Source organism: Oncorhynchus kisutch, linkage group LG10, assembly GCF_002021735.2.
Source record: "Oncorhynchus kisutch isolate 150728-3 linkage group LG10, Okis_V2, whole genome shotgun sequence".
Lineage (NCBI taxonomy): Eukaryota > Metazoa > Chordata > Actinopteri > Salmoniformes > Salmonidae > Oncorhynchus > Oncorhynchus kisutch.
The window spans coordinates 7,245,507-7,270,668 of record NC_034183.2 but is presented as its reverse complement, the minus strand read 5'-3'; the positions used below and the strand labels follow the sequence as shown (position 1 = coordinate 7,270,668).

The 25,162-nt window shown below is 45.4% G+C and overlaps 1 protein-coding gene across 1 annotated transcript in view; it reads left to right on the top strand.

Moving 5' to 3' along the window:
- LOC109897680 (protogenin B-like) overlaps nt 1–25,162 on the top strand; it is a 31,745-nt gene extending 6,583 nt beyond the window's left edge. The window contains 19 exon segments of the mRNA XM_031832978.1: nt 936–1,080; nt 1,257–1,393; nt 3,523–3,703; nt 3,982–4,097; nt 6,432–6,591; nt 7,532–7,779; nt 9,556–9,720; nt 10,168–10,473; nt 11,324–11,512; nt 17,361–17,456; nt 17,787–17,973; nt 18,239–18,366; nt 18,653–18,683; nt 18,685–18,821; nt 19,738–19,926; nt 20,438–20,561; nt 20,781–20,928; nt 21,096–21,203; nt 22,077–25,162. Coding sequence (XP_031688838.1) covers nt 936–1,080; nt 1,257–1,393; nt 3,523–3,703; nt 3,982–4,097; nt 6,432–6,591; nt 7,532–7,779; nt 9,556–9,720; nt 10,168–10,473; nt 11,324–11,512; nt 17,361–17,456; nt 17,787–17,973; nt 18,239–18,366; nt 18,653–18,683; nt 18,685–18,821; nt 19,738–19,926; nt 20,438–20,561; nt 20,781–20,928; nt 21,096–21,203; nt 22,077–22,304 — 3,023 coding nt within the window. The 3' untranslated portion in view covers nt 22,305–25,162.

The following is a 25,162-nucleotide window of genomic DNA, read 5'->3' as shown; positions in this document are numbered from 1 at the left end:
CAAAAAAACAAGTACAGAAGCTCAATGCTGAACCTCAATGTTGCACTGTCAAAAACAGAAGCTCAATGCTGAGCATAACCTCAATTTGCACTGTCAAAAACAGAAGCTCAATGCTGAGCATAACCTCAATTTGCACTGTCAAAAACAGAAGCTCAATGCTGAGCATAACCTCAATTTGCACTGTCAAAAACAGAGCCCAGAATAGACATGCTTGTTGAAAACTTCAACCAGCACCACACCTCTCATTAGGACTGTGTGTGTGTGTGTGTGTGTGTGTGTGTGTGTGTGTGTGTGTGTTCTGGTCTCCCAATCACGGCAGGATGTGATACAGCCTGGATCCATCAGTTTATTCCAGTTCAGAATTAAAATTATTGATTGAATTTTAACAGCAACAGTTCCAACCTAGACAGATATGTCAAGAGTTTTTAATGGGGGAAAATAAACATGACTAGCGTTTTGTTTGGCTATTTCATTTAATTCTTATTTGTTTTTGTTTATATTGCATTTGTTTTAGGCATAAGGGCAATGAAATGTACCAATATTTACATACAGTTGCATATGTTCCTAAGCTTGGATCCCAGGAAAACACAGAATGTCTAATTTGGGTCCCAGGCTGAAAAAGGTTAAAGAACCCCTGCTTTAGAGCTAACCCTTTTTAAGCTCCTGATAGAAACATTTTTCAACACCTTCGTGTATCTACTGGCCTAGGAACAATGGGTTAATGGCCTTGTTCAGGGGCAAAACGATAGATTTTTATTTTGTCAGCTCGTGGGATTCAATCTAGCAACCTTTACGGCTACTGGCCCAATGCTCTAACCACTAGGCTAACTGCTGCCCCACATAGAAGAACTCTTGCAAAGAAGGTTCTGTGACTCAGTGGTTCTGTGACTTTACAGAGTTAATATTAAACTGAGAAACCACTGCTTCCTTTGCAGATATCTCACCCTTCGTGGTGCAGCCCGTGCCTTTGGAGGTGACCGAAGGTTCCGTGGCCAGGTTCACCTGCCAGGTGACCTCTAACCCTCCTGCCACCATCACCTGGGAGCTAGACCAAAGCACACTACTGTTGGAGACAGACAGGTAGGCACACTAGACACTACACACAAAGCGCACTACACCTGGGAGCTAGACCAAAGCACACTACCATTGGAGACAGACAGGTACCACAATACACACTAGACAATTTTTTTTTCTTAAGAAGTGTTTCGTGACTCTGGGCCCTGGTCCTGGCCATCATTGTCCATTTGTCTCTCTAGAATCACAGTCCTGCCCAACGGAGCTCTCCAGATTCAAAACGTCCAACTAGAGGATGCTGGGAAGTACCGTTGTGTGGCCACCAACATCGGCAACCGCGTCAAGAGTAGAAAGGCAACGCTCTCCGTCATCAACCAAGGTGTGTGTGTGTGCTTTCAATTAAGATTATGGGTAGACTTGTTTAAAAGCCCATCTTTCAAATCAAATGTATTTATATAGCCCTTCGTACATTTTTTTTAAATTTATTTTTTATTTTACCTTTATTTAACCAGGTAGGCAAGTTGAGAACAAGTTCTCATTTACAATTGCGACCTGGCCAAGATAAAGCAAAGCAGTTCGACAGATACAACGACACAGAGTTACACATGGAGTAAAAACAAACATACAGTCAATAATGCAGTATAAACAAGTCTATATACAATGTGAGCAAATGAGGTGAGAAGGGAGGTAAAGGCAAAAAAGGCCAAGATGGCAAAGTAAATACAATATAGCAAGTAAAATACTGGAATGGTAGTTTTGCAATGGAAGAATGTGCAAAGTAGAAATAAAAATAATGGGGTGCAAAGGAGCAAAATAAATAAATAAATTAGAATTAAATACAGTTGGGAAAGAGGTAGTTGTTTGGGCTAAATTATAGGTGGGCTATGTACAGGTGCAGTAATCTGTGAGCTGCTCTGACAGTTGGTGCTTAAAGCTAGTGAGGGAGATACATCAGCTGATATCTCAAAGTGCTGTACAGAAACCCAGCCTAAAACCCCAAACAGCAAGCAATGCAGGTGTAGAAGCACGGTGGCTAGGAAAAACTTCCTAGAAAGGCCAAAACCTAGGAAGAAACCTAGAGAGGAACCAGGCTATGAGGGGTGGCCAGTCCTCTTCTGGCTGTGCCGGGTGGAGATTATAACAGAACATGGCCAAGATGTTCAAATGTTCATAAATGACCAGCATGGTCGAATAATAATAATCACAGGCAGAACAGTTGAAACTGGAGCAGCAGCACAGCCAGGTAGACTGGGGACAGCAAGGAGTCATCATGTCAGGTAGTCCTGAGGCATGGTCCTAGGGCTCAGGTCCTCTGAGAGAGAGGGAAAGAAAGAGAGAATTAGAGAGAGCATACTTAAATTCACACAGGACACTGGATAGGACAGGAGAAGTACTCCAGATATAACAAACTGACCCTAGCCCCCCGAGACACAAACTACTGCAGCATAAATACTGGAGGCTGAGACAGGAGGGGTCAGGAGACACTGTGGCCCCATCCGAGGACACCCCCGGACAGGGCCAAACAGGAAGGATTTTTGCCAAAGCACAGCCCCCACACCACTAGAAGGATATCTTCAACCACCAACTTACCATCCTGAGACAAGGACGAGTATAGCCCACAAAGATCTCCGCCATGGCACAACCCAAGGGGGGGGGGCAACCCAGACAGGAAGATCACATCAGTGACTCAACCCACTCAAGTGACGCACCCCTCCTAGGGACGGTATGAAAGAGCCCTAGTAAGCCAGTGACTCAGCCCCTGAAATAGGGTTAGAGGCAGAGAATCCCAGTAGAAAGAGGGGAACCGGGCAGGCAGAGACAGCAAGGGCGGTTCGTTACTCCAGAGCCTTTCCGTTCACCTTCACACTCCTGTGCCAGAATACACTCAATCAAATGACCCACTGAAGAGATGAGTCTTCAGTAAAGACTTAAAGGTTGAGACCGAGTTTGCGTCTCTGACATGGGTAGGCAGACCTTTCCATAAAACTGGAGCTCTATAGGAGAAAGCCCTGCCTCCAGCTGTTTGCTTAGAAATTCTAGGGACAATTAGGAGGCATGCGTCTTGTGACCGCAGCGTACGTGTAGGTATGTACGGCAGGACCAAATCAGAGAGATAGGTAGGAGCAAGCCCATGTAATGGGTTAGCAGTAAAACCTTGAAATCAGCCCTTGCTTTGACAGGAAGCCAGTGTAGAGAGGCTAGCACTGGAGTAATATGATCAAATTTTTTGGTTCTAGTCAGGATTCTAGCAGCCGTATTTAGCACCAACTGAAGTTTATTTAGTGCTTTATCCGGGTAGCCGGAAAGTAGAACATTGCAGTAGTCTAACCTAGAAGTGACAAAAGCATGGATTAATTTTTCTGCATGATTTTTGGACAGAAAGTTTCTGATTTTTGCAATGTTACGTACCTCACATGCACATACAGTATGCCTTCTTTTAAATTGTACTGGTTTTTACTGTGAAAATAATTGCACAACTAAATGTTTTATTTTCTTGTCTCTGTGTAGGTTCTGGCCCTAAACCGCGTCAGAGGCCCCGGATCATAGCGGGCCCACAAAACATGACGGCTTCCCTCCACTACACCGTGGTCCTGGAGTGTGTTGCTACGGGCAACCCCAGACCCATCATCTCCTGGAGCCGGGCCGACAGTAAACCCATCGACGTGTTCAATGCCAGGGTGCTGGGCAGGTGAGAGGATGCATGATGCACCACTGTACCCATAATGCTCTGTGCAACATCGGCCACCATTGACGTTTTCAAATCACGTTTAAAGGCGTTTTTTTAATTCCTTTGTGTTGTATGCCATTTTATTATTGTTATAAAAAATATATTTTAAAAATGTATTTCCTGAAGGAAAATGTTTTCACTTCACTTGCTTCAGTGGTCTCAAAGTACTGTTTGTACTGTAAAGTTTGTTGTGTTTTAATGCATTTAAAAAAAAACATTTATTTATTTATGTTTGACAGTGGAAACCTGGTGATCAGTGATGTGAAGCCTCAGCACAGTGGAGTCTACCTCTGTAGAGCCACCACCCCAAGAACACGCAACTACACCATCGCTACTGCCAACCTCACCGTGCTCGGTAAACTACTATATCCTGATATATATATATATATATATATATATATATATATATATATATATATATACTATATTATATACTGATATTATATATAAATATATATATATATATGATATTATATACTGATCCAACAATGTGTTTTCAGCTGAAATGGGAGAATATTGCTCTGGGTTTCGGTCTAGTGGTTACAGCCACTGAGTGGTTTTTCAATATGCATACTACCGAGTGTGCTCCACACTCTCATGCTCCAAGTGTATTCTCCGAGGACGTTCTCTTGAGTACGTTCTTGTGAGGACGAGAGTTTGGAGAACACATGAAACATTCCATTTGAGCAGCACTCCCACTACTGTATTACCTCACGCTGAGCAGCACTCCCCCTACTGTATTACCTCACGCTGAGCAGCACTCCCCCTACTGTATTTACCTCACGCTGAGCAGCACTCCCCCTACTGTATTTACCTCACGCTGAGCAGCACTCCCCCTACTGTATTACCTCACGCTGAGCAGCACTCCCCCTACTGTATTACCTCACGCTGAGCAGCACTCCCCCCTACTGTATTACCTCATGCTGAGTAGCACTCCCCCTACTTTATTTACCTCACACTGAGCAGCACTCCCCCTACTGTATTACCTCACACTGAGCAGCGCTCCCCCTACTGTATTACCTCACACTGAGCAGCACTCCCCCTACTGTATTACCTCATGCTGAGCAGCACTCCCCCTACTGTAGTACCTACCACTCCCCCTACTGTATTACCTCACACTGATCAGCACTCCCCCTACTGTATTACCTCACGCTGAGCAGCACTCCCCCTACTGTATTACCTCATGCTGAGCAGCACTCACGCTGAGCAGCACTCCCCCTACTGTATTACCTCACGCTGAGCAGCACTCCCCCTACTGTATTTACCTCACGCTGAGCAGCACTCCCCCTACTGTATTACCTCATGCTGAGCAGCACTCCCACTACTGTATTTACCTCACGCTGAGCAGCACTCCCCCTACTGTATTACCTCACACTGAGCAGCACTCCCCCTACTGTATTTACCTCACGCTGAGCAGCACTCCCCCTACTGTATTACCTCACGCTGAGCAGCACTCCCCCCTACTGTATTACCTCACGCTGAGCTTCACTGAGCAGCAGCTAACGGTAGTAGCTAGACAGTTAGATCTATTGACTTACTATTAACCTACGACCTATGCACACTACAATGGGTAGTGTAGGCTGGTAACCACGGCAACAGTAACACAGCATGTATTTATTAACGTATCAAGATAAAACATTGTAGTCCGGCAACATATGAGATGTGAATGGGCAACATATGAGATGTGAATGGGCAACATATGAGATGTGAATGGGCAACATATGAGATGTGAATGGGCAACATATGAGATGTGAATGGGCAACATATGAGATGTGAATGGGCAACATATGAGATGTGAATGGGCAACATATGAGATGTGAATGGGCAACACATGAGATGTGAATGGGCAACACATGAGATGTGAATGGGCAACACATGAGATGTGAATGGGCAACACATGAGATGTGAATGGGCAACACATGAGATGTGAGTGGGCAACACATGAGATGTGAGTGGGCAACACATGAGATGTGAGTGGGCAACACATGAGATGTGAGTGGGCAACACATGAGATGTGAGTGGGCAACACATGAGATGTGAGTGGGCAACACATGAGATGTGAGTGGGCAACACATGAGATGTGAGTGGGCAACACATGAGATGTGAGTGGGCAACACATGAGATGTGAGTGGGCAACACATGAGATGTGAGTGGGCAACATTGCATTCGAAGACGGAGTGTATTTTTCTTTTTAGCTTCAGCTCAAATAATGGCCGCCATTGATTGCAAGAGAACTTTCTTAATTTTTGTTACGTGGTTGTCATATTTCTTTGCGTACTTTCCGTTGAAGCATCGATGCATGCTTCAAAATATCTACAAACGGAGTACGCATTCGAGAAGTGCTCTCCATGTTTCGCATACTTTGATGTAGACTCGTACTTCCGACCTTCCCCGTATTTGCGTATTCGGAGCAGTGTAGTATTCATTTTGAGAAACACCTCACAGCCTTTGGTGTATGTATGTATGTCTGTGTGAGTGTGGGTTCAAACCCCGGTCCTACTGTTTCCACTTCTTAATACTTCCTGTCTCTATCCACTAATAAAAAGTACAAATGTAATAATATTTGTGCCATCCTTAGGGTTTTCCTATCAATAATACGGCACAAATAGATTGGATGTGTATAGCACAGTTAAAATTAAATAGGAAAAGTGAGATACACACCTCACCCACCACTTGGTTCTGCCTCTAGAGCCCCCATCACTGGTGGAGAGACCCGAGAGCCAGACCCGTCCCAGGGCTGGCACTGCCCGCTTCGTGTGCCAGGCTCAGGGGGTGCCCCTGCCACGCATCACCTGGCTGAAGAACGGAGAGGAGGTGCACCTGAACGGCAGGATCAAGATGTACAACAGGTACTGTTACACCTGAACAACTCCGTACTGAAGATCAAATTTACACTTCACATTTTAAAATGGGATGTTTAAAGAAAAGAGAAACCCGAACGCTGCTCTCCTGCTCATATCACTTTGTTTACTTCAGTTCACATAGCCTGGTTCCTCTCTAGGTTTCTTCCTAGGTATTGGCCTTTCTAGGGAGTTTTTCCTAGCCACCGTGCTTCTACACCTGCATTGCTTGCTGTTTGGGGTTTTAGGCTGGGTTTCTGTACAGCACTTTGAGATATCAGCTGATGTACGAAGGGCTATATAAATAAATTTGATTTTGTTTATCGAACGTGTCGGCCACATAGCGTTCATCGGAGGGTTTCTTTCTTTCTTTGACGATATCATCACATTATTTCCACGCACCTGCAACAAAAATTAAAATTTAGAATTAAAACAAACCCTTTTAAAAAAACACTTTTTATTGTCCCCTCAATATGAAAAAGTGTCTTTGACTTCACAATAACACGACTGACATAAAGAAAACTTTTAATAAAAAAATGTCAACGTGTCAGTCAAATGATCTCCAACAATGGTTTGTTGTGATAATAGTGAAGATGTCAAATGAATACCTGAATACAACAGGTGTAGTAGACCCGAATACAACAGGTGTAGTAGACCCGAATACAACAGGTGTAGTAGACCCGAATACAACAGGTGTAGTAGACCCGAATACAACAGGTGTAGTAGACCCGAATACAACAGGTGTAGTAGACCCGAATACAACAGGTGTAGTAGACCCGAATACAACAGGTGTAGTAGACCCGAATACAACCGGTGTAGTAGACCCGAATACAACAGGTGTAGTAGACCCGAATACAACAGGTGTAGTAGACCCGAATACAACAGGTGTAGTAGACCATACCATTAATAAAGACGATACCGAAGTTCATGACTCTGTTTCCCTCCACAGTAAACTGGTGATCACTCAGATCACAACGGAGGATGATGCCATCTACCAGTGTGTGGCGGAGAACGAACAGGGCAGCGTTCTGTCCCTGGCACGCCTCATCGTGGTGATGTCTGAGGACCGGCCCAGCGCTCCCAGGAACATCCACGCTGAAACCATCTCCTCCTCAGCCATCCTACTGGCCTGGGAGAGACCCATCTACAACGCTGACAAAGTCATCGCTTATTCTGTACACTACATGAAGGCTGAAGGTAGGAGTAAAGACAGGGTGATGGAGGGGTAAAGACAGGGTGATGGAGGTGTAAAGACAGGGTGATGGAGGAGGAGTAAAGACGGGGTGATGGAGGAGGAGTAAAGACGGGGTGATGGAGGGGTAAAGACTGGGTGATGGAGGTGTAAAGACAGGGTGATGGAGGAGGAGTAAAGACGGGGTGATGGAGGAGGGGTAAAGACAGGGTGATGGAGGAGGAGTAAAGACAGGGTGATGGAGGAGGAGTAAAGACGGGGTGATGGAGGAGGGGTAAAGACGGGGTGATGGAGGTGTAAAGACGGGGTGATGGAGGAGGAGTAGACAGGGTGATGGAGGGGTAAAGATGGGGTGATGGAGGAGGGGTAAAGACGGGGTGATGGAGGAGGGGTAAAGACGGGGTGATGGAGGAGGGGTAAAGACGGGGTGATGGATGAGGAGTAGACAGGGTGATGGAGGAGGAGTAGACAGGGTGATGGAGGAGGAGTAGACAGGGTGATGGAGGAGGAGTAGACAGGGTGATGGAGGAGGGGTAAAGACGGGGTGATGGAGGAGGGGTGATGGAGGAGGGGTAGAGACGGGGTGATGGAGGAGGGGTAGAGATGGGGTGATGGAGGAGGGGTAGAGACGGGGTGATGGAGGAGGGGTAGAGACGGGGTGATGGAGGAGGGGTAGAGACGGGGTGATGGAGGAGGGGTAGAGACGGGGTGATGGAGGAGGGGTAGAGACGGGGTGATGGAGGAGGGGTAGAGACGGGGTGATGGAGGAGGGGTAGAGACGGGGTGATGGAGGAGGGGTAGAGACGGGGTGATGGAGGAGGGGTAGAGACGGGGTGTGGGGGGAGGGGTAAAGACGGGGTGATGGAGGAGGGGTAGAGATGGGGTGATGGAGGAGGGGTAGAGACGGGGTGTGGGGGGGAGGGGTAAAGACGGGGTGATGGAGGAGGGGTAGAGACGGGGTGATGGAGGAGGGGTAGAGACGGGGTGATGGAGGAGGGGTAGAGACGGGTTGATGGAGGAGGGGTAGAGACGGGGTGATGGAGGAGGGGTAGAGACGGGGTGATGGAGGAGGGGTAGAGACGGGGTGATGGAGGAGGGGTAGAGACGGGGTGATGGAGGAGGGGTAGAGACGGGGTGATGGAGGAGGGGTAGAGACGGGGTGGTGGAGGAGGGGTAAAGACGGGGTGATGGAGGAGGAGTAGACAGGGTGATGGAGGGGTAAAGACGGGGTGATGGAGGAGGGGTAAAGACTGGGTGATGGAGGAGGGGTAAAGACGGGGTGATGGAGGAGGAGTAGACAGGGTGATGGAGGAGGAGTAGACAGGGTGATGGAGGAGGGGTAAAGACGGGGTGATGGAGGAGGGGTAGAGACGGGGTGATGGAGGAGGGGTAGAGACGGGGTGATGGAGGAGGGGTAGAGACGGGGTGATGGAGGAGGGGTAGAGACGGGGTGATGGAGGAGGGGTAGAGATGGGGTGATGGAGGAGGGGTAGAGACGGGGTGTGGGGGGAGGGGTAAAGACGGGGTGATGGAGGGGTAGAGATGGGGTGATGGAGGAGGGGTATAGACGGGGTGTGGGGGGGAGGGGTAAAGACGGGGTGATGGAGGAGGGGTAAAGACGGGGTGATGGAGGAGGGGTAGAGACGGGGTGATGGAGGAGGGGTAGAGACGGGGTGATGGAGGAGGGGTAGAGACGGGGTGATTTCTCCCCTATCCATTCCAGGACTACTCTTTCTCCCCTATCCATTCCAGGACTACTCTTTCTCCCCTATCCATTCCAGGACTAAACAATGAGGAATACCAGGTGGTGATTGGCAACGACACGACCAGCTACATTATAGATGACCTGGAGCCAGCCTGGAACTACTCTTTCTACATGGTGGCCTATATGCCGATGGGAGCTAGCCGTATGTCTGACCAAGTCTGTCAACACACTCTGGAGGACGGTGAGTAAGGACATACAAGCAGACTGTTGTCATGTAGACTGTTGTCATGTAGACTGTTGTCATGTAGACTGTTGTCAAGTAGACTGTTGTCATGTAGACTGTTGTCATGTAGACTGTTGTCAAGTAGACTGTTGTCAAGTAGACTGTTGTCAAGTAGACTGTTGTCAAGTAGACTGTTGTCATGCCAATGAATAGAATGGAATGGAATTGAGCTGATAACAGGGATTATCAACTGCTCCTTTCTGTAACTCACTTCATCACTTGATTTGACAGTGTGAATGATTGTGCGTGTTTTAAGTTTAACTACATTGCATTCGGACTGTGCAGAATCACTGATCTACAAATCATCCCAAATAACTGCTCAATATTGGGATTAAGGTTAAAGATTCTGCGCACTCGACTTGTCTCGAACTGATCCATTCAAACACGGTTGAATGTCTTCTCCAGTGCCCCTGCGTACCCCAGAGCTCAGCCTGACCAGCCACAGCCCTACAGACATCCAGGTTTTGTGGCAGCCTCTACCAACCAAATTGTCCCGTGGGCACATCTGGGCCTATCGTCTGTCCTACCGTACAGCTGCAGACGCCACGGTTCTGTCTGTGGAGCTGGCCCAAAACAACACCCAGTACCTCCTGGGAGACCTTCAGCCTGATACCGTCTACCTGCTCCGGATCTCTGCAGCCACCAGGGTGGGGTGGTGTGAACCCTCCTCCTGGACATCCCACCGCACTCCCAAAACCTCCAGCATCAAAGGTAACTAACATCACATCCTAACCCTCACCCAAAACCTCCAGCATCAAAGCTAACTAACATCACATCCAAAACCTCCAGCATAAAAGCTAACTAACATCACATCCAAAACCTCCAGCATCAAAGCTAACTAACATCACATCCAAAACCTCCAGCATCAAAGCTAACTAACATCACATCCAAAACCTCCAGCATCAAAGCTAACTAACATCACATCCTAACCCTCACCCAAAACCTCCAGCATCAAAGCTAACTAACATCACATCCAAAACCTCCAGCATCAAAGCTAACTAACATAACATCCTAACCCTCACCCAAAACCTCCAGCATCAAAGCTAACTAACATCACATCCAAAACCTCTAGCATCAAAGGTAACTAACATAACATCCTAGCCCTCACCCAAAACCTCCAGCATCAAAGGTAACTAACATCACACCCTCACCCTAAACCAGCATCAAAGCTAACTAACATCACAGCCTAACCCTCACCCTAAACCAGCATCAAACAGCATGTCAAAGTTTTCAGAAACGTGACTCCAAAATGACACAATTTAAGATTAATTTCTAATGCATTTGAACAGACTCTATTCTTCAGAGTGATTTACAGAAGCAATTAGGGGTTAAGTGCCTTGCTTAAGGGCGCATCAACAGATTTTTCTTCATCCTCTTCATACCTGTTCTCCTTCCTGTGTCCTTCATCATCCTCTTCATACCTGTTCTCCTTCCTGTGTCCTTCATCATCCTCTTCATACCTGTTTTCCTTCCTGTGTCCTTCATCATCCTCTTCATACCTGTTCTCCTTCCTGTGTCCATCATCCTCTTCATACCTGTTCTCCTTCCTGTGTCCCCACAGTGCCACCTGCCCCACTGCTGCAGCAACTGGAGCCTCTCAACTGCACCTCCATCTTGGTTCGATGGCAGGCATCTCCAGGCTCCGTGGTCGTCCAGGGTTACCGGCTCTGTTACCATGAGGAGGGTCAACCAGAACAGCCCTCCATCCAGCTCCAGCCTGAGGACACAGAATACACCATCAGTGGTCTGAGTAAGTGATGATTAGATATAGGTATAGTTTGGGTAGAGGCAGAGGTGGGTAGAGGCAGAGGTGGGTAGAGGCAGAGGTGGGTAGAGGCAGAGGTGGGTAGAGGCAGAGGTGGGTAGAGGCAGAGGTGGGTAGAGGTGGGTAGAGGTGGGTAGAGGTGGGTAGAGGTGGGTAGAGGCGGGCAGAGGCAGAGGGGGCTGGGGAGTCGAGGGAGGTCTGTTTAGAAGAGCCCATATTGGCAGAGGTAGAGTTTTGAGTGGCTTTTTGGACATCAACAGGATATAAAGGGGAGAATCAGATATTTTTCAATATGTAGTGACATCTTTTAGTGTCCCCTTTCCATTTCTCTCGTCCATCCCCGATCAATATGGGCTCTTCTAAACAGACCTCCCTCAACTCCCCAGCCCCCTGTCCAGTCCCAAGTTCCTCCCCCAATCCCTCTCCATCCATAGCCTGGTCCCAGATCTGTTTGTGCTTTCTTACCAACTCCTATGGTCATTATCACATTTGGTATCACAATGATCACAATGAGAAGACAACACCAACAGATCTGAGACCAGGCTAGTCCCCTCCTCAGTGGCTCTCCATCCCCTCCCCAGTGTTGTGTGAGCAGCAAAGCCTCCAAGAGATTAGAGGTCAGGGCCCAGATGTTCTTCCCACCACTGTTTCCCATGGATCTCATCCCTGGCCTGCATACATTATCACTGGCTATTGTGCTATAGCTGCAGGGACGCTGGGCCAGAGCTGCCCTATGACACCCTGGACACCAACCCCCTCCACTCCACCCGTAACCCTGACTAGCACCCCCCTCTACAGCTGGGCAGGGGGATGTTACCACCACACCCCACAGCCCCCTGGGATTGGCCAGAGCTGGACAGACCTATGACCTATGGTCGTGAGACATTGGACTTGGATAAGAGAATCGCCATGTCTGCCCTCCCCCCCATTACACAATGGCATGCTGTCTGTGTTGTCCAAATAGTGATTGCATGCTTTCTGTGTTGTCCATGTAAATAGTGATGGCCTGCTGTCTGTGTTGTCCATGTAAATAGTGATGGCCTGCTGTCTGTGTTGTCCATGTAAATAGTGCCCAACAGATGCAGAGGAGTCCATTGGATCAGATAGATTTGATTGATAGTCTCTAGACCGATAGAGATTAGATTGATAGTCTCTAGACCGATAGAGATTAGATTGATTTGATTGATAGTCTCTAGACTGATTTAGATCTTGATCTAGGCTTTTAATTCCAATTTCTTCTAAATCAAAAGATTTATCTAGAAGGAATCAAAGGTTATATGAATCAAACATTATATGAATCACTACTTGCACACATCTTCTGCACATCTATTACTCCAGTGTTTAATTGCTATATTGTAATTATATTTATTGCCTTACCTCCGTTATCCTACCTCATTTGCACACATCGATATAGACTTTTTCTACTGTATTATTGACTGTATGTTTGTTTATTCTATGTGTAACTCTGTGTTGTTGTGTGTGTCGAACTGCTTTGCTTTATCTTGGCCAAGTCGCAGTTGTAAATGAGAACTTGTTCTCAACTAGCCTACCTGGTTAAATAAAGGTGTTCTCAACTAGCCTACCTGGTTAAATAAAGGTGTTCTCAACTAGCCTACCTGGTTAAATAAAGGTGTTCTCAACTAGCCTACCTGGTTAAATAAAGGTGTTCTCAACTAGCCTACCTGGTTAAATAAAGGTGTTCTCAACTAGCCTACCTGGTTAAATAAAGGTGTTCTCAACTAGCCTACCTGGTTAAATAAAGGTGAAATAATTATTTTTTAAATAAAAAACATGAATAAAACGTTTTAGGAATGAAACTGTCACGGCCGTGGAATGAAGAGGACCAAAGCGCAGCGTCGTGAGCGTACATATTCCTATTTATTAGGATGACGCCGACAAAAACAATATACAATACAAAAACAACCGTGAAGCTTAAGGGCTATGTGCCACAAACAAAGTCAACTTCCCACAAAGACGGGTGGGAAAAGGGCTGCCTAAGTATGGTTCCCAATCAGAGACAACGATAGACAGCTGTCCCTGATTGAGAACCATACCCGACCAAACATAGAAATACAAAATCATAGAAAAACAAAACATAGAATGCCCACATCACATCACACCCTGACCTAACCAAATAGAGAAATACAACGTCTCTCTAAGGTCAGGGCGTGACAGAAACGTTATAGGAATCAAACGTTATATGATGAGTTAAGATTACATACTGGGCAACTGTCTGCATTCTATTCTTACTTGTGTCTCGGCCTTCCTCCAGGCCTAGCCTATATGTCTGCAAGTAGAAAGGTAGACGGAAGGGTAGAGGGACAGCCAGGTGGAGGGGCAGCCAGGAGGAGGGTAGACAGAAGGGTGGAGGGACAGCCAGGTGGAGGGTAGATAGAAGGGTGGAGGGGCAGCCAGGTGGAGGGTAGACAGAAGGGTGGAGGGACAGCCAGGTGGAGGGGCAGCCAGGTGGAGGGTAGACAGAAGGGTGGAGGGGCAGCCAGGTGGAGGGTAGACAGAAGGGTGGAGGGACAGCCAGGTGGAGGGTAGATAGAAGGGTGGAGGGGGCAGCCAGGTGGAGGGTAGGTAGAAGGGTGGGGGGGAAGCCAGGTGGAGGGTAGGTAGAAGGGTGGAGGGGCAGCCAGGAGGAGAGTAGGTAGAAGGGTGGAGGGGGCAGCCAGGAGGAGAGTAGGTAGAAGGGTGGAGGGGGCAGCCAGGAGGAGAGGCAGCCAGGTGGAGGGTAGAAGGGTGGAGGGGGCAGCCAGGTGGAGGGTAGGTAGAAGGGTGGAGGGGGCAGCCAGGAGGAGGTTAGGTAGAAGGGTGGAGGGGGCAGCCAGGTGGAACAGAAGTTACTGAGGAGTTGAAACCAAGGGGCCCTTCTCTCCACCCCTCTCCTCTCTATCCTCTTCTCTCCATCCACTCCTCTCTTTTCTCCTCTTCATCCTCTTCATCCTTTCTCCACTCCTCTCCTCTCCATCCACTCCTCCTTTCTCCACTCCTCTCCTCTCCATCCACTCCTCCCCTTTTCTCCTCTTCTTCTCTTCTCCTCTCCTCTCCCACAATCCTGAAGCCCAGATTCCTTCTGTGACCCCTGACCCTAGTCACCCCTCCCCCCCGGTCCCAGGGGCTCTGGATCCCAGCAGCTGAATGCTCCCCCTGCCCCAGCCGAGCCCCCTGGCCCCCCCCTGCCCCAACCGAGCCCCCTGGCCCCCCCCTGCCCCAACCGAGCCCCCTGGCCCCCCCCAGCCCCAACCGAGCCCCCTGGCCCCCCTTCCCCAGCCGAGCCCCTGGCCACCATTCCCTACCAGCACACAACGGACCTGGACACACCACCTCCCTCCACCCCTCTCCAATGGTCAATACCCAGAACCTAACCTTTCACACCAAGAGACCTGAAACGAATCCTTAATGCTCCCTTAAATACAGCGTTATTTACGAGGTAGTGGCCACGACGTTGGTGGGTTTCAAAGTGAAAGACGCTAAATTAAATTGCACAGGGGCGGCATGGTAGCCTAGTGGTTAAGGGTGTTGGACTAGTAACCGAAAGGTTGCAAGTTCAAATCCCCGAGCTGACAAGGTACAAATCTGTCGTTCTGCCCCTGAACTGGCAGTTAACCCACTGTTCCTAGGCCGTCATTGAAAATAAGAATGAGTTCTTAACTGACTTGCCTAGTTAAATAAAGATTAAAAAAATAAAAAATAAAGTTTTTAAGCCAAAGGGTACTAACTTGTTGTAACTATATAAACCTTGATTGGTATTTTGTCTATTTCCTACCAATAATTTTTCTGAATTGATTTGTTGCAGAATCCTACTCATGTGGTTAGCAAAGGTTGGGTCAGAAAGTAAACATAAATTCCAATCCCAATTTTCATCAATGCTTTTCAATGAGAAAACAACTGAAATTTGAGTTTACTTCCTGAAATTAATTAATTGAAATGGAACTGTCCCCAGCCATGGTGGTTATATACAACTAGTTAAAATAGTTCTATACACCTAGTTAAAATAGTTCTATAAACAAAACAGCCCTATACAACTAGTTAAAATAGTTCTATACACCTAGTTAAAATAGTTCTATACACCTAGTTAAAATAGTCCTATACACCTAGTTAAAATAGTGCTATACACCTAGTTAAAATAGTTCTATACACCTAGTTAAAATAGTCCTATACACCTAGTTAAAATAGTTCTATACACCTAGTTAAAATAGTCCTATACACCTAGTTAAAATAGTTCTATAAACAAAACAGTCCTATACAACTAGTTAAAATAGTTCTATACAACTAGTTAAAATAGTCCTATACACCTAGTTAAAATAGTCCTATACACCTAGTTAAAATAGTCCTATACACCTAGTTAAAATAGTCCTATACACCTAGTTAAAATAGTCCTATACACCTAGTTAAAATAGTTCTATACACCTAGTTAAAATAGTCCTATACACCTAGTTAAAATAGTTCTATACACCTAGTTAAAATAGTTCTATACACCTAGTTAAAATAGTCCTATACACCTAGTTAAAATAGTCCTATACACCTAGTTAAAATAGTTCTATACACCTAGTTAAAATAGTTCTATACACCTAGTTAAAATAGTTCTATACACCTAGTTAAAATAGTTCTATACACCTAGTTAAAATAGTTCTATACACCTAGTTAAAATAGTTCTATACACCTAGTTAAAATAGTTCTATACACCTAGTTAAAATAGTTCTATATACCTAGTTAAAATAGTTCTATACACCTAGTTAAAATAGTTCTATACACCTAGTTAAAATAGTCCTATACACCTAGTTAAAATAGTTCTATAAACAAAACAGTCCTAGAAAGACCTAATTTCACCCCCCCCCCCCTCTTTCAGCTGGCATCTTCACAGCTGCTGTTTCTACTGTTTATATGGTATAGCACCGTATAGCACCGCCTAGTGGCCATGTTCTCCTCTGTAAAGAGTTGACTTTGCAGTAGCAGCATGGATGAAAGTCACCACTAGTTCATCTAGCAGAGCACGAGGACTCCATGTTTCAGTAGATCATGTATTTTTGGATGAAGAGAGACAGTCAGCACTGTCTGTTACGGGGTTCAGTAGAAACTCCTCTGTTTCTGAAGGTCGACAGGCAGACTGTGGGTTCATTCTAAAGCCGTCTCCTCTCTTCTCTGTGACAAGATATGAAAGATAGACTGGGGTCAAGGGGCACACGGGGGAGCCTCTCTGTGTGAATAGGGTACAGACATCAGAAACCAAGGCATTAACATTACCCTCCAGCGCTTAACTGTCATCCTAATCTGTTGGAGACTAGTCCTTTAACTGAAAAGGGAAACTTGAAATCAGATCTGCTTTAGCCGATATCCGCATAGAGGTCGGAGGTGAAACTGCATTAGAGCTGTCAAATCCACAAGCGGCTCCCTCCATTATACCTAAAGCGGACATTGCTATTGGCTGCACAGAGTCGCATTAAGAGAAATCCCATGCAGCCTTGTTTACAAATTGGAACACTGGACTGTGAGATGTAATCTACTCCTCCAATAGGATGATAGATGTAATCTACTCCTCCAATAGGATGATAGATGTAATCTACTCCTCCAATAGGTGCTTCTACACCTGCATTGCTTGCTGTTTGGGGTTTTAGGCTGGGTTTCTGTGCAGCACTTTGTGACATCAGTTGATGCAAGAAGGGCTTTATAAATACATTTGATTGATTGATTGATTGTGACTGATAGTGGACATCTCAGCATTTTGTTAGCCCAGTTGTTTTAAGCTATTATGGTGGTCAGTTGATAATAAACAGAACATTTATTTACACTTATATTATTTATTAATCTACAATTGATTGATTTCCAGACCCAAGGCAGAAGTACCAGGTGAAACTGTTGGCATTAAGCCTTGTAGGAGATGGTTACCAGGCCGACCAGACTCTCAGCACCCCAGGATGTGTATGTAAGTACACAAAGAAATCAGATCAATTCTTACTATTGATCTGTTTCAGCTTCTGTTCATCCTGAATATCTACATTGGCCTCTAACACATCTCCCACTACCATAAAAAAAATACGTCTAGGCAGCTGAAGGTTAGATTACTTGTTGGTTATTACTGCATTGTCAGAACTAGAAGCACAAGCATTTCACTACACTCGCATTAACATCTGCTAACCATGTGTATGTGACAAATAAAATTTGATTAGATTTGAAGCAAGCACACACATTTTCTTCAGGAAATGTACCCTTTCTAGTTGTGACTAAAAAATGTGTGCGTCTGTGTGTCTTGTAGCAATCAGAGATCACCCGGTGGCTCAGCCTCCAGCCCCGGACCATGTGAGAGCGTTGGCTAACAGCTCGTCGGCGGTGTACCTGCGTTGGAGCCGTCCTGCCTTCGCCTCTAGGAAGGTTGTTAGCTACACAGCTCGCTGTACACCTGTGGGCCTGATGAACGTATCAGCCATACGCTACATACAGACGTGAGTTCATGCAACAGAACTGCTCAAGTTCAAGATGTTTATACCTGTATACTGTGGTCTGTTGAGGTAGAAGAATATTTTACTGCTACTTTAATAGAAAGATTATTACTTTACTACTACTATGCTATTATCCATTTTTCATATCATTGGACATTTATATTACATGTGGTAATTTAGTTCTACACTTCGTTTCTAAGAGACTGAAAATCAAGATTTGTTTTTGACACAGTTGTTGGTTTGAACCTGTCATGATTGTCCTCGTCAGTACCAATCAGAATGTGGTGATACAGGGTCTGGAACCCAACACACGCTATGAGTTAGTGGTGCGTCTCCATGCCGACCAGCTGTCCAGTCCCTGGAGTTCTGTTGTCCACCAGAGGACCCTTCCTGCAGGTGAACAAAAACCATCTTCTGATCTTTCTCTGACTATCATCTCCCCAGGGGTAACCAAGGTAACCAGAGTAACAAGGGCCCTCTATCTATAGATCATGAAGAAGTCTTTAAAAAAAAAAATTTGACATCAACAGTAGCTTCCTTCCCAGTCTACCCCAAGCTGAGCTCCAACCAAGGACCCCTCTGCACACAACAACACTCACCTATCAAAGCCGACCATACTAGATGACGGACCAAGATACTTTTAAACTAAAGAGACTCAAAATGACCCTCTTCTGTTCATCAGCGCCCAGTCGTCCACCTGAAGATGTGAGGGTGTCTGATTGAGGACGGCACAGCCCTGGTTTCCTGGAGGGAACCAGAGGAGAACAACCTGGCAGTGACGCACTACACCATCCTGTACGCCTCACAGAGGGCCTGGCTGGCCGGACACTGGCAAATACTGCAGAGGGAGGGTGAGTATGGGCACTAGCAAACACTGTAGAGGGATGGTGAGTATGGACACTGGCAAACACTGTAGAGGGAGGGTGAGTATGGGCACTAGCAAACACTGTAGAGGGATGGTGAGTATGGACACTGGCAAATACTGCAGAGGGAGGGTGAGTATGGACACTGGCAAATACTGTAGAGGTAGGGTGAGTATGGACACTGGCAAACACTGTAGAGGGAGGGTGAGTATGGACACTGGCAAACACTGTAGAGGGAGGGTGAGTATGGACACTGGCAAACACTGTAGAGGGAGGGTGAGTATGGACACTGGCAAACACTGTAGAGGGAGGGGGAGTATGGACACTGGCAAATACTGCAGAGGGAGGGTGAGTATGGGCACTAGCAAACACTGTAGAGGGATGGTGAGTATGGACACTGGCAAACACTGCAGAGGGAGGGTGAGTATGGACACTGGCAAATACTGCAGAGGGAGTGTGAGTATGGACACTAGCAAACACTGCAGAGGGAGGGTGAGTATGGACACTGGCAAATACTGCAGGGGGAGTGTGAGTATGGACAGCTAGATTTTGACCTCTCATCTCTTAAACCCTTTTTGACATAGCTGAGCTGAAATGGGTTGCCCTGGTTACACATCCACCGTGGTTACTGTAACCGTGCTGGAAAAGACGATGTAAAAAGAACAGACTAAATCAACACGGAACGTTTCCTCATCCTATTCAGCACTCTCTAACACCAGTCCTGTCTTTCCCCCTACAGGAAGTAACACCAGTCCTGTCTTTCCCCCTACAGGAAGTAACACCAGTCCTGTCTTTCCCCCTACAGGAAGTAACACCAGTCCTGTCTTTCTCCCTACAGGAAGTAACACCAGTCCTGTCTTTCCCCCTACAGGAAGTAACACCAGTCCTGTCTTTCCCCCTACAGGAAGTAACACCATGGTCCTGCTGGAGCGTCTGGAGCCTGGTAACGTCTACCTGGTGAAGATATCTGCCTCCAACCTGATGGGAGACGGGCCCTTCTCTACCACTGTGGAGCTGGCCCTGGGGCCCGGGCCTAGACACAGAGGGAAGAGCCCCAGGCATTCAGACAGCGGATCCTCCTCAGACACTTCAGGTTACTATGCTTACATGGGCAGCAGGTAGCCTAGCAGTTCAGAGCGTTGGACCAGTAAATGAAAGGTTGCAGGTTCGATTCCCCCAGCCGGCAAGGTGGATCAAGGGAGATTAACCCCCAACAACAACTGCTCCCCGGGCGCCGATGACATCGATTAAGGCAGCTCCCCGCACCTCTGTGTTTCAGAGGGGTTGGGTTAAGTCCGGAAGACACATTTCGGTTTAAATGCATTCAATTGAACAACTGACTAGGCATCCCCCTTTCCCTTGGAGTGTTGTTGGACTGGGGAGATATTTGAATGTTGATAATACTGCTGTTGGAGACATAATAACTGAACCAGTACAATAATAGCAACGAACAAATGATAATTTTGTCTTGTCTCAATGCTAATAGGCTGGTCCTAGATCTGTTAGTGGTGTATAGCTAACAGCTGTATAGTTCCAGTAGCCTATAGTACTTGCCCAGATGATTTATCCTGTGTAACAGTATGCCTGTTGCTTGTCTCCTCCAGTGTTCTCTGATGGCCAGTACCACATGGACCAGAAGTCCATGACAGGCCTCATGGTGGGGGTCTGCATCACTCTGGCTTGTATCGCCATCTGTGCTCTCATCCTCATCAACAAAGGCAGATCCAGGTACATATCTATACTAATCTTCTTCATTTATTGTAATCTTCTTCATTTATTGTAATCTTCTTTTATGGTAATCATCTTCTTCTTTTATGGTAATCATCTTCTTCTTTTATAGTAATCATCTTCTCATATTCCATTTACTCCATCAGCCATTTTTGAAAGACCTCTCTTCAAATAGATTATTTCATATTGTCCACTAACTTCCACGCTTTACTCCAATAGGAAATCGTCCATCTGTAAGATCATGGACGTAGTGAACGGTGAGAGACCCCATGGTCCACATGCTGGTTTGGCCCTGGCCAATGACCACCAGGCTGACAACATAGAGGCCCTGATGCCTGTGATGGCACAACACTTCATTGATGCCAAGGTGAGACATGGCTCCACAGACACAGGCCACGAGTGGTATGAGAATGTATTTAAGACATCACTATGACAACCTTTATGATGCCATGATAAGGTTTTATGCTGGTTGTCAATGTCTTTTTAGCAACCAGCAACAGACCTCTCTATCTGTTTGTAATATCTCTGTTTCAGGGTGGTTCTAACCTGGTGATTAGTAGAACAGGTCCAGTCAATGGCAGCAACCGCGGTAAGAGATGGCAATTCTTCAAGAGGGAGAGACGTAATACAAATACAAGCCAGGTAAAATCTTCAGACGGGAACTTGATGCTATTAGAGAGCCTATCCTCAACATCAATACTGATCCAAAATAAAAATAAATAAATGCAACATGCAACTGTTTCAACAATTTTACTGAGTTATAGTTCATATGAGGAAATCAGTCAATTGAAATAAATTCATTAGGCCCTAATCTATGGATTTCACATGACTGGGCATGGGTGGGCCTGGGAGGGCATAGCCAATCAGAATTAGTTTTTCCTCACAAAAGGGCTTTATTACAGACAGAAATACTCATCAGTTTCATCAGCTGTCAAGGGTGGCTGGTCTCAGACGATCCCATAGGATGTGGAGGTCCTGGGCTGGCGTGCTTACACTTGGTCTGCGGCTGCCAAATTCTCTAAAATGACGTTGGAGGCAGTTTATGGTAGAGAAATTCATTCTCTGGCAACAGCTCTGGTGGACATTCCTGCAGTCAGCATGCCAATTGCATGCTCCCTCAAAACTTTAGACATCTGTGGCATTGTGTTGTGTGACAAACTGAACATATTAAGAGTGGCCTTTTATTGTCCCCCAGCACAAGGTGCACCTGTGTAATGATCATGCTGTTTATTCAGCTTCTTGATATGCCACATCTGTCAGGTGGATGGATTATCTTGGTAAAGGAGAAATGCTCAGTAACAGGGATGTAAACAAATTTGTGCACAACATTTGAGAGAAATAAGCTTGTGTGTATGGAACATTTCTGGGATCTTTTATTTCAGCTCGTGAAACATAGAACCAACACTTTACATGTTGTGTTTATATTTTGGTTCGGTATAGTTTAGAGTGGAGTATTGTTATACAATGACAAACAAACAAATATTTAAAAAATCTCCTCCTCTCCTCTATCTCTAGGCTGAGAACAGAGTGTGTCTGTACGAGGTAGGGAAGACCGTGCTGTGTTACGAGGAAAAGGTAGACGCTCTTCCCCTCCAGCCTTCCAGCCTGCAGATCCTGTTTGGACCACTAGGGGGCTTACAGCGCTCCATGGGTAGCAGTCGGGGAAGCAGCTCTGGGACCACTGAGACCAGCGAAGGAAGCCACGAGACAGGAGACTCCGGTCACGAGAGTGAGAATGAGTAACCCGTCCACAGATACGTTCGGGCCGTAATTCCAGCCATCCGTCCTTCGGGTCAGAGTTGGATGACAGCTCAACTCCAGAGGATGAAGAGTGTTTTAGAAGCGGAGGAAGAAGGAAATCCTGGTTTTAAAGTGGAATCTGAGGTGACGACACCAAGCCCAACCCTTACCATCATCACCATCATCTCCACCGGCCTGATCATGACACTGTCCAGTGGTCGTCCCTGTTCCCTCTCGGCTGAGGAAGTTACTTATCCTGTCCAGGCCACCGTCCAATCAGCAGGCTCCTCCTGACGATAAGACTACCCAGCCTGAATGTGACTTATCTACAGCTGAAGCTGCCCACTTCCCCATCCTTCTTGGCCTCCTGAAAACAGGTCCTTGGGCATGGAACATACGAGGAGTTATGAAGAGGGATCAGGAAGTTGAAGATTGAGGAGGAAACAGGGGTTTTCTTCAGGTCTAAATGAATGTTGTTGTGTTCCTGTTTCATTTTCAGCTCATTTTCAGTCTGTCTGGTTTTCGTCTGTGTGTCTGTTCGGTCTTTAGGGCTGTTTTTTTTTCAACACAGATCCAGCCTTGTCCTGGATTGGTGATAGGTATGTTATGGTATCCTGAAAAGCATGTTGAGTGATATTCTCCATTCAAAGTGGCTTCTTTGTACAGGACCCGGCTTAATCTGTGTCCAGGGGGAAATGAGTCCTTAATGTCTGTTCTAAACCAAATCTCACACCAAAAATGAATGTTCAAAAGAATGTAAACAAAAATGTTTTGCTTTTGTGATACATTTTCTAATATGTTAATACAGATTTATTTCTTCCTCTGAAGTAGAGGGTGTAGTTGGTGACCCCTCATTGCTGATTGTCTACCTCAGTGACTCTGATTTGTATATAGTGCTACCTCATCTTAACGGTATATTGTGCAGTACTGTATATAGTACTACCTCATCTTAACAGTATATTGTGCAGTACTGTATATAGTACTACCTCATCTTAACAGTATATTGTGCAATATTTCCCCATAACTCAGGGAATGAAGTTGAAAACATTTAAAAGCAATTTCTTCTTACCTGCATTAATATCCTGCAGGAATTATTTAGTCTTAATTTGTTTTGAAGATTTGTGAAAATTCCTTTTTTAATTATTAGTTGTTTTTTTACAAGGTTGGAAAAGCTTTTAAGTTTTGAATGATGAGTCTTTTCAGTAGAGTTCTACTATTTAAGTGCATTAGATATCATCCTTCTCTATTTGAGTAAGATAAAGTAACCAAAAATAAACATTCAACTGGCATTTCCAGTGCACCCGACCTTAAAAGCTTTAAAATGGCCTTATAACATGGAAAAGGGCTTTGCAGATGGTCGTAGATATAGAGATCCAAAGAAATGGCCTTATAACGTGGAAAAGGGCTTTGCAGATGGTCGTAGATATAGAGATCCAAAGAAATGGCCTTATAACGTGGAAAAGGGCTTTGCAGATGGTCGTAGATATAGAGATCCAAAGAAAGAGTTGTTCGCCTATAAGTAAACAAAACCTCAAAAGCAACAACAACAACAAATTCTACATGCAATAGGCATACAGACTATGCCAAAATCATGCGTTCCATGTACAACCGTTTCCACAGAGTTCTACACAGAACTCAAAAGGGTTCTACCTGGAACCCAAACAAAAGGGTTCTACCTGGAACCCAAAAAGGTTCTACCTGGAACCCAAAAAGGGTTAACCTTTTTGGAGGACAGCCAAAGGACAGCCAAAGCCAGAGGACAGCCAAAGAACCCTTGTGGAACCCTTTTTCCTAAGAGTGTATGTCTATTCCTCTTTGAGTTGAATGCATTTCTTATTGTACATTTCAAGATGAGTTTTATATCTGGTTGAAAGCTTTAACTCTTTGTCTTTCAGACGATTGTTCTCCGTTTGCATTCTATCTAAATCACTGATACTAAACGCAGCAGTGATACAGATGTCCCACTGAGCAAAAACTGATTCAATCAATGTTGTTTCCACGTCATTTCAACAACAAAAAATGCAATGTGATAACATTGAATCAACGTGAAAAACGGATTGGATTTGAAAAAAAGTCATCACTGTAAAGAGAATTTCATATTTTTTCAGCTTTTTAACCTAAGTCCAATGACATGGCAAAATTTTTTGGTTTGTTGATTTCATGTTGAAATCATGTTAGTTGACAACTCAACCAGATGTAATTCAAAACTAGACATTGAACTGACGTATGTGCCCAGTGGGGTGCTATCAGATGCCTTCTATCTAGATCATGGATGCATAATACAGTATTTGCATAATGTGATATGTTTCTAGGATTTTGATTCACTGGAAAGGGCATTTTATAGTCGATTCTTTGCGTTGCCAAGTTCAATCTTTTTTTAGAGTAGCTTGAGAGGTCAAAAAATTGTTCCGTTTAGTTGTCGATATGATTGTTGTTCAAGAGATTTCACCTTAAAGAACTTCAAAGTTAACTTTGGGACTTTTAAAACATTTGTTATTGTTTTGTTCTTTTAGGATAATTTTATTGAGTGTTGACACATATTTTTTATAGATGGTTATAAGAAAAGATTTGGCAATTTTCCCTCTGTCTGTGTTCTCAAAGCCTGTGCCAGTGGCAGGTTAGTCAGTGAGCCTGTTGCCTGTTGCCATTGCAGGACACCAATTGAACATTTGGAAAGTGTTGCTTATTTTTATTATTTGGCTCATTTTTTGTCATAATTTCCTGCTTTTGTAATGCATATTTACCATATCATTTTGTATTGTTTTCTCTCAATTGTTAAAACAAAGGTGTTTCTGTGTTACAATGCACAAGCCAAACTGTTTGGTCCTCTCAAGATTGTCTCATCATTTGAATAAAACTGT